Raw genomic sequence first — 10353 nt, forward strand, 5'->3', positions numbered from 1 at the left:
TCCAATAACTTCACATACACACCTCCGTGACAAATGATACATTCCTGACAAATGCAGAATTTAGTATAATCCTCTAGCCGTACGTACGTACGTCTTTTCCAGGGCAATGGCATGTGAATTTAAAACCGACCCTTTGAGAACCATCAAAATGCAAAAAAATTGACCCTGATGTGACTTGAACTCATAACCTTCAGATCTGGAGTCAGACGTGCTACCATTGCACTACAGAGCCCATGAAATGAAGTTCCTGTAGAGGTGTAAGATCAATAGTAGGGTATATAATTTGCAACAATGGAAGTCACTGACGGGCCGCCCGGTGGATCAGTGTCAAAAAAGCTTGCATTGGATTTGTCATTCAAGTCAGGAGAGGGTAATTTTTTCACATTTTTGATGGGACGTTTTATTTTTTGCTCATGAGTTGATCAAATCCCTGAATTCATGAAGTCTCAATAAAACCAAGGAAGAAGTGGCATCCAGAGTTGAACTGGAGACCTCTTGATCTGCAGTCAAATGCTCTACCACTGAGCTACTCCCCAATGTTATCTGATTACCTCTTCATGCTGGAGACAATTCAATATCCATCCTTCATCCCACTTTTGGTTCCAGTTGTGAAATGTGTATGATTGAGAACTGTGAGGATCAAGGGAATTGTTCCTACTCGCCGCACTAGATCATTTTAGTTTAAACCAGATTGTGAGTATTGTTTAACTTCTGACACTCATGTCTTCTGTAGACCTGCTTTCGGACCCTTCCACTGTTCTAGGTCCCTGGACAAAGCTGTTGAAAAGTCAACCCTCTGCTGCAAAATTAGCATGTCGGACCCTCAAGGTTTCTGAGTTCACACTCCAGCCAGTTCCGTTACAGATGAAGATTGGTGAAAATAAAAATGATGTTATTGTGACCATATTAATTAAAATGGTGATTATTGAGCAATGGTAGCGTTTCTCAGCTATTTTCAGCAGTTGCTTCACAAATAGAAACATCAATGGTGAAATTTTTAATAATGACGAACTTGGAACAAGTTGACATTGGATTTTCATCCAATAATTTCAAGTATACACCTCAGTGACAAATTAAACATTCCTGAAAAAATCAGAAGTCAGTCAACTGCACGACGAGTCAGCTCCAACCCCATGGTTTGTCTTTTCCAGGGGAATGGCATATGAATTGAAAACAGAACCTTTGATATCCATCATATTGCCAAAGAAATGACTCTGATGTGATTTGAACACATAACCTTCTGATCTAGAGTCAGACACGCTAACATTGCACCACAGAGCCAATGAAATTAAGTTTCTGTAGAGGTGTAAGATCAATAGTAGGCTATATAATTTGACTATTCAATATCCATCCTTTGTACCGCTTTTGGTACCAGTTTTGAAATGTGTATGATTGAAAACTGTGAGGGTCAAGGGAATTGTTTCTACTCGCTGCACGAGATCATTTTAGTTTAAACCCAGATTGTGTTGTTTATCTTCCGACACTCATGTCTTCTGTAGACTTGCTTTAGGACCCTTCCACTGTTCTTGGTCCCTGGACAAAGCGATTGAAGTCAACTTTCTGTGGTGCAAAGGTAGCATGTCAGACACTCGTTTCTGAGTTCACGTTGGGGTCAGTTCAGAGACAGATGACGATTGGTGGGGGGAAAAAACAAAAAAACAAAACAATGTCTGTTGTGACCAGAGTAAACACAATCAAAGTGGTGAAGATTGAGCAATGGTAACGTTTCTCAGCTATTTTCAGCAGGTGCTTCATGAATACAAAACAACAATGGTGAAATTTTTCAAAGAAGACAAACGTGGAACAAGTGGACATTTGGATTTTCATTCAATAACTTCAAGTATACACATCAGTGACAAATGATACATTCCTGAAAAATGCAAAAGTTAGTCAGATGCTGTAAACCCATGGTACATCTTTTCCAGGGGAATGGCGTATGAATTTAAAACAGACCCTTTGAGATCCATCACAATTTCAAAGAAAGGACCCTGATGTGATTTGAACACAAAACCTTGTGATCTGGAGTCAGACCCGCTACCATTGCACCACAGAGCCAATGAAATGAAAAGAAATTTGTAGAGGTGTAAGCTCGATAGTAAGGAATATAATCGCAACTGATGCGAGGCACTGACAGGCCTGACTGGTGAATCAGTGTCAAAAAAGCTTGCTCTGGATTTTATCATTCAAGTCAGGAGTGGGCAATTTTCTCGCATTTTTGGTGTAAAAGTAGTGTCTGACTCCACATCCGAAGGTTGTGTTTTCAAATCATGTTCGGCTCAAATGCTTTGTGTCCTTCATGTATCTGTTTCTGTAAATTGCAGGTAGAGCTACCCCCCCTCCAGTTTATGCAATGGTGCAACAGAATATCCAAGGGTCAATCAAAGAAAGATGGAGGTATAGCTCAGTGGTTGATTTGACTGTAGATCAAGAGGTCTCTGGTTCAGTCCGACCACTTACAGTCTTGATCACGTTAGTTACAAATACACCAATCTGGTTTTCAGTTTTGACCCTTCTAAATAACGTACTGTAGCTACAGGTGGTCAACAGATGAGACTAGTCGACTTATCCAACCTTAAGCATGTTAGCATGATGCAGTTCGATAAAGATGTCCTCTTCAGGTGTCCTGTTGCACAAACTTCCACAACGTTTACATTCTGTGAACCCATTTGAGAAGAGACGTCACATACCAACTAACTGTGAGTCACCTCAAACTTTGTTCCTTTTTACCACTTTTTGAAAAAAATACATTCCTTCACACATTAAAATGTAAACTTTCCAGTGTCTTGATGTTTTGCAGCAGCTTCAATGATTTGGTTGAATTCCGTTGAAGTCTGCAGGTCGTGGTTTGTGCCTGCTGTGGTCACTAGTCTATCCAAACAAGACCAGTTAAAATTGGGCCAAGCACCAGGAACAACAGCAGGAATCGTTCTTGGCATCCACACATAATATAATAGAACCTGTCTTGAGTTGCTGACCTGCTTTTTTTCGTAGCAAGAGGAGGGAGACGGGTGCCACAAAATTCTGGAGCCCCCACAATTAGCTCTTCATTATACTTTGAGATGCCAGAATTGACAAGTGACACAATCTCAGATTAGTGACAAAGTGTCCCTTCATCCAGCTCATCTGGTGCTGAACAGACACTAACGGGCCCTTATAAAATGTGAAACTTGTGAAAAATTTTGAAGCTAATAGACTGGGGGTGACATGAACTTTTCGCTACTTTCATGCACGGTGCAAAATGTTTGACCCAGTCAAATGTTTGGACATAATAAAAAACAAGTGAAACAAGAGTTCCTTTCCTCAAGTCCATCTAAACTATGAATTTGTGCATTTTCACTGACTTGTAACTAAACTTTGAATAGGTGACTTCCAATCTTAGTAAAACGGAAAGCTGCATTCTTGATGGCAGGACACGGAATAGTGTCTCAGCACATGTCACCTGATTATCGGTCGAATGTTGCGCTACACCACAAAAAAAAATAGTCCTTTCTTATCTAGAGTCAGAGGCCATTTTGTGCCAAAATAAATGTTTAAAACAACTCTAAAAGATTAAATGTATATTGGGTTAAAAAGTTAAATTCAACTGAAATGTAAATGTGTGGAGTGTATAGGATTTTCAACATTTAAGCCAATAATCAGTGATTCTTTCACGAATCACAAGAAAATAGTATTTGAATTTTCACATGTCAAACTGCTGATACCCCATGCTTCCTGTTTCATACCAGGAGAATTAGATGAAGGAAAGATAGTAAGGAAATGGTGTCACTTAAAACCTGTCATCTCGAAGAACAATAAATAACTAATTGTCATCCATCCTTTCCTTAGACATCATCCTGCTGCGAGAAAAAAATAGGTCAGCAAATAAAGATGAGGTTCTGTTACATCATCCGTCATCTTGCTCCTTGGCCCAGTTTGGATCTAGTTTCTACAACAAACACATACTAAGACCTCAATACATTCATGGAATTCTTTCGGGTCTTACAGATAATTGCTGAAGCTCTTCCAGAGCATTAAGCGTCTCTAAATCCACCAGATTGTCAACTTTAGCGTATTACAGTGCGCAGTTTCTTTCAAAAGTGGCAAAGGTGAGGAAAATTTGTGAGAACTCTCCCAGATTATTAAGATACGTGATATTGGTCCCTTCTCTGACTGCTCATGAGAATTTAAACAAGCAATGTTGGGCTTCAGGACAACTTAACTTCATCCTGTCAAGTGAATTTGAACATTTTGTTTCTCAATGCAGGGTCCACGTTTGAAGATAATAGCTGCAACCATGTTAAAAATGACTCCAGCAATTATGCTATGACGCCAACAATATCTTTTGTTTCGGGGCAAGGCAAATAAAGTGTATATTCATATTTTTCCTAGCTAAATGGATTTGTTCTTTTTATTTTGGCAGGCAATCTGTACCAAATTTATCATTTTTACATGACAATAATTTATGACCCCTTTTCCCCTTGAGTAATGTAATGTAATCGTTTTAAAGTTCAGTTACTGACTGCCAAGTGCTATGACTTCCACTGCACATAATCGTCCGAGTAGTGCAGCCCTACAATTGAACGTTCATTGTGTATTCACTGGTAAAGCACATGTAACCCCGTTTAATACTCCCCGTTTTGTTTTTTTTTAAATAAAAATTCTCATGCTGTTGATTGACTTGCATAGGCCCAAAGAACAAAAGCTGAATGGTGAACATGCAAATGTTCCAGCAGGAGCTCAGACATGCCTGTACCTCCCCAACAATTGTTGAAAGAGAGTCTTGCTGTGGAGGACTGGGATGTGTAGTGGGGGACGTACAGCAGAGACAGAAGCGACGCGTCGCAGGCACCCAGGGATGTGCTGTTAACACCCGGTGGAGACATTTCCACTTCATGTTTCCTCTCTTGTTATGCAAACGAACATTTTGAAGTGTTTCTGCAGGCACAGTTTCACACTTAATAACAAAAACTCATGTAAAATACACAACTGTCATTGTTGTTGGTCTACACCGGACTGGAAGTCATTTCCTTCCTGAGAGCTGCCGCTCTTGTGTTGCTAAATCAGCAAAATACTAAAAAAACAAAAGGAATTTTCTCACACAGCTTCATTGCATTTATGCAGAATGGCAGCTAATTACAACCAATGTTATATGAATAGGAAAATGCACTCCTATGAGAATACAAACCAGTGCAATCTGTGGGCCGGTCCCAAACCCGGATGAGTGGAGAGGGTTGCGTCAGTAAGCTATATATATACATATATATCAAGAGATGAAGGTGAAACTCAAAATTGAGGCTATGTATAATGCGATTAGCGGCTATGCCCCACAAGTAGGATGTGACCTAGAGTTGAAAGAGGAATTCTGGAAGGAACTAGATAAAGTAGTTCTGAGCATCCCAGACACAGAGAGTGTTGTAATTGGTGCAGATTGTAATCATGATGTCTGTCTCTGTGTCCCCTGCGACTGGTTGGCGACCAGTTCAGGGTGTACCCCACCTGCTGCCCAAAGATAGCTGGGATAGGGTTCAGCACTACTGTGACCCCTTTGAGGATTAGCAGCTCAGACAATGAATGGATGCATATTTGGGGGCTACAATGGTGTTTCCATACATATATTCATTCATTCCCTTTTTTTCTATATTTTAAGTTTTTACATAGTATGCAGTATAGAGCTGTGGAAAAACAAGAGACAAAAAACAACAAACAAAAACAATGGACCTTTGCGGTACTTTCATTTCCTGTAAAGAAATGATAATATGTATGTGTTATTTTGTAGTTAGATTGTCTTTATCTTAAAGATTTTTTAAAACGACAATTTTACCCCAAAATGTATTTATAGATAGCATACATTTTGCACTGCATTCCTAAGAGTATACACACACACGCACACACTTTGTATTTTGTGAATTCGTCATCTCGTCGCACAGCTGATGATGTCAGAATCTTGGTCCACCGCATCCGGAAGTTGCTGTGCTGTTTACATTCCACGCAGCTCGTCTTCAAAAATGAGTCTCCCGACCATCAACTCTACCACTTCTTTGTCCACCACCAGACGTAAGATTTTTTTTTTAATAAGGTCATTATCCTAGCTGTGCAGTAGTCACTTTGTTTGTTCTGCCGACTTATATGCCACCAGCTAAGCAAGCTAACAGCAGCTAGCATCGCGACTTCCACATTTGTTTATCTCACAGTCTGGTGACTAATATTCATCACCAGACCATTTTAATTAAACGTGTTCTATTTTATCTGACGCAGTGTTTGAACTTTGGATTTCCTGTAGGAATTACATAAGATGAGCTAACTAGGTAGCAGTTGTCAACAGCTTTTAAGATTATTCAATAATAAACGTTTTGTTTCCTTGTAAAAAAAAAAAAAAATAAAGAACATATAAAAAGGATGAATTTAAAGTATACATACCTGAGTCGCAAGTCCCAGTGTTGACAAACAACTGTCCCTTCATAGCAAAACAGTAATGGGCACAAACAAGAGCAAAATAGATAAACAGAGTACAATAGGGTCTCATCAACAAAGCACTCGCACAATAAATACCAAAAGAGCTATGGGTTCAACATAAAACGAATTATTTATACCGTCGTTGGATGTAAGTGGTAGGTGATTTGAAAATTAAGCAGTAGTTCAAGACACACACGTCAAAATTTTAAAGACGCTTCCAAATCCTAGTCACTAAGGTGTTTGGACTGCCCGATGACAGCTGGGATTGGTTCCAGCCCTCCTGTGACCCTCGTGAGGAGGATGGATGGATAGCTTTGGAGCGGACTCACATACCACGTTACCTTAAGTTAAAACATAAAATTGCAACAGATAATTCAAGATTGGAGCGATAATTTTTCCACATGCACAAAACCCACATCACTTACGAGGCCAGACCCTGGCTTTTAAACCCATACACACTCAAAATCAAAGCTACTGCTGTAAAATATGAGCACGGAAACATAAAGTGTACAAAAATACTTGTACCTCACAACCATGTCTAATAATGCAAAATAAAATTTTGTCAGATTAATTCATGAAATAAGTGGCAGAATACTTGTTTCTAAAAATATTAGGAAACTCTAACCCTATTTATTTAAGAAATTTGCAACCGTATACCCGAGAGTTTTTTGTATGCTTTTGTGTTGAAGGCAAGCGCGAGGCTGAACGCTCCGTCAACTGGACGGTGGAGGAGACGAAGGTGCTGCTTTGCGCCTGGAGCGACCAGCGCGTTCAGAAGAGTTTGTCGGAAAACCTCCGCAACCGCCACGTGTTCAAGCATCTCTCGGCACGCATGAGTGACATGGGCTTCTCCCGGAGTCCACACCAGTGCCGCCTTCGCGTCAAAACTCTTAAGGCCAACTATGCCCGGGCCAAACTCCAAAGGAGGTCGGACGCATCCCAGATGTGCACCTTCAAGTACTTTGACGAAATGGACGCGGTGTTGGGGAGGCCAGTGGACGGCTCGGGAGTCGGTCCTCGCTTCCCTGCACCTGTCGCAGAGTTCAGCGATCAATTTTTCAGCTCCCCGGGAAGAGACCAGTTGAGCTCCTCAGAGGAAAAGGGAGGCCGTCACCCGTGGAAGTTGGGATTCCACGTCAAGATGGAGAACGGCGAAGATTCGGAGTTCAGCGATGCCGGATTCCCGGAACCGCCGCGAGAGAGACGCCACGACGTTTACTTGGCATCGACCGTCCGTCCTGAGCCTGCTGGTATGTCCTATGTGCTTTTATGTCAAATAATAACAATAATAATGAAGATGAATTAAGTTTAGCACAATTTTGACTTAAGAGTTAAATCTTCTCCATGACCAAGCTCGTAACCGATTTTACTAGTACAGTATATCAAGTCTACAGTGCTGTGAAAACGTATTTGCCTCCTCCTGATTTCTGTTTTTTTTTCTCTTTTTTTGGCATACAGTGAAGAAAATTAAGTATTTAAACACCCTGCTATATTGCAAGTTCTCCCACTTAGAAATCATGGAGGGGTCTGACATTTTCATCGAAGATACAAGTCCACTATGAGAGAGAGAATCTGAAACGAAAAATCCAGAAATCACAATGTATGATTTTTTTTTTTTAACAATTTGTGTGATACAGCTGCAAATAAGTATTTGAACACCTGAATAGAACAATGTTAATATTTGCTACAGTAGCCTTTAAAGGCGGACTAACACGTGTTTGAGGGTCAGATTTATTTGCAGGTTTATCACACAAATAAATCATACATTGTGATTTCTGGAATTTTCTTTTTAGATCATCTCTCTCACAGTGGACATGCACCTACGATGAAAATTCCAGACCCCTCCATGATTTCTAAGTGGGAGAACTTGCAATATGGCAGGGTGTTCAAATACTTATTTTCTTCACTGTATCTGTCACACATTAAGGTTTCAAATCATCAAACCAATTTTAATATCACTCAGAGACAACCCAAGCAAATACGAAATGCAGTTTTCAAATGACAATTCAATTTATTAAGGCACAAAAAAATCCAAACCTTTCTCATCCACTGTGAAAAAGCAACGAGTAGAGTGTAATATATGAGTCTCACAGCAAAGCGTCTGAATCCTTACGGATTTAATATTTCAGTTGATCCTTTTTAATAAGTCTTCAACATTTTCAACAATTGTGTTCTTTACTGTTGATATAGAATGCTGTGTGTAGGTTAATGCCGAAAAAACATGAACTTAAAAAATTTTAGAAAATGGATGTAATATAGCAAAGAGTGAAATATTTAAGGGGGTCTGAATACTTTCAGTAGCACCTGTATACAAATATATGATATGTTCACAGGCATATGTTTTTTCGAACACCCGTTTAAGCTGATGACCCCGGATAAGCAGAATGACTCCTAAATAAGTGTTCAGCTCAAGTCATTCTAACCTTAGTATGTGTGTATCACAGCAGCACCATCCCTGGAAGTTGCCAGTTCTACTCCCCCAGCCGTGATCGTGGCTGCGCCAGCCGCACCCGGTGATGCGCCGTCCGCCTCGGCTCGGCTCCCCGACGATTCGTGCCTCCGCATGGAGCCGGCACTCCAGCACCTGTCGCAGTGTTACCAACAGCTGCTGTCAGAGACTCGGACCCTGCTGACGCAGCTGGAGCGCCAACGGCAGGAGCAGGCTACCTGGCACCAGGATCTCCTGGGCCAGTGGATCCAAAGGCAGCAGGAGGCGGCTGAGAGGGAGGAGAGGCGGGAGAAGGCCCACATGGAGCACCAGATCCAGGTGCTGGAGCTCCTCACCTGTCTGGTCAGGGAGCAGCAGTGCAAATGTGGAGGCGGGGTGACCACCACCACCCCCAGCGGGCGGGCAGCGGCGGTGTCGAGTGAACGCCATCACTTATTCACCAAGGGGGAAAATTAAGACATGATTTGTAATTTATCGCTTGTAAAATCTCACATTTTGCCTTTGAACACTTTTATGGACATAAAAAGAAAAAAAGAACAAGTTAAATTCCTGTTGTGGTTTTGTTGCTGTCATGTCATCATAACTCACTCCGGATTTAATCTGGATTGCACTTCTGGAATATAAACTTTGATGGTGATGACATACACGGTCTATTTCTGTCAAAAGTCATCGGATGAGGCTGAAGGTTTTGGCCACAAAACCTGATGCTATTAACTGAACCACACTATTTTTTTAAGATTCATTTTCACATAGTAACTTGAAATTTGGTAGACATGTCTATCATGACTAAGTAAGTTTCTTTCGGCTTGTCCCGTTCGGGGTCGCAACAGCGTAACAACTCAGATGAACATGGACCTATGAAAAGATGAAGAACTCATGCCCCACATGGCACCAGAAGTCTGCCATTTTAGTTTGAAGCAGCCATGTTAGGGTCATTTTAAGTGATCCTACAAAGATAACTTAATAACAATTTGAAAATTCAATGACTGAAGGCAGTTTGACTTATAAAAATATTTAGAAGGAATATCATGAGTGGGCCCACAAAAAGGTCTCCAGAAGCCATGTAGACATTTTAGGCTCATTCTGAAAATGCAGCCTCTGCCAGTTTCACTCATCCATTCACATTGCGTGCTGCTTATCCTCATGAGAGTCGCAGGCGCGTTGGAGCCTATCTCAGCTTTCACCGGGTCTGAGGCGAGGTACACCCTTAACTGGTCAGCAGCCAATTGCGGGGCCAATAGAAACAACCATCAGCTCAAACATTTACATTTACGGGCAATAAATCTGTTATCCACATTTTTCATATGTGGGAAGAAACCGGAGTACCCTGAGAAAACCCACGCAGGTATAGGGAGAGCATGCAAACTCCACACAGGGGAGACCGGATTTGAACACAAGGTCCTCAGGACTTGGTCGATGAGGCCAGTTTCACTCAGCAACATGAAATCCGCCCATTTTGCTTTGACGTGGCC

At 41.2% G+C, this 10353-nt stretch overlaps 1 protein-coding gene and 1 non-coding gene across 4 annotated transcripts in view; one reads left to right on the top strand and one right to left on the bottom strand.

The window, feature by feature from the left end:
- Positions 1-9406, top strand: part of LOC133499021 (uncharacterized) — a 31114-nt gene extending 21708 nt beyond the window's left edge. The window contains exons 4-6 of one of the 3 annotated variants that reach the window (XM_061816479.1): positions 5907-6033; positions 7122-7682; positions 8877-9403. In XM_061816479.1, coding sequence (XP_061672463.1) covers positions 5907-6033; positions 7122-7682; positions 8877-9337 — 1149 coding nt within the window. In that variant the 3' untranslated portion in view covers positions 9338-9403. Of the gene's footprint in view, positions 1-5906; positions 6034-7121; positions 7683-8876 lie in introns of all 3 variants that reach the window. The other 2 variants (XM_061816478.1, XM_061816476.1) reach the window with 2 other exon arrangements.
- On the bottom strand, positions 161-232 carry trnaw-cca (transfer RNA tryptophan (anticodon CCA)). The gene has a single exon. It is a non-coding gene; the product is annotated as a tRNA-Trp (tRNA).
- Positions 9407-10353: the final 947 nt, after the last annotated feature.

Source organism: Syngnathoides biaculeatus, chromosome 4, assembly GCF_019802595.1.
Source record: "Syngnathoides biaculeatus isolate LvHL_M chromosome 4, ASM1980259v1, whole genome shotgun sequence".
Taxonomy (NCBI): Eukaryota; Metazoa; Chordata; class Actinopteri; order Syngnathiformes; family Syngnathidae; genus Syngnathoides; species Syngnathoides biaculeatus.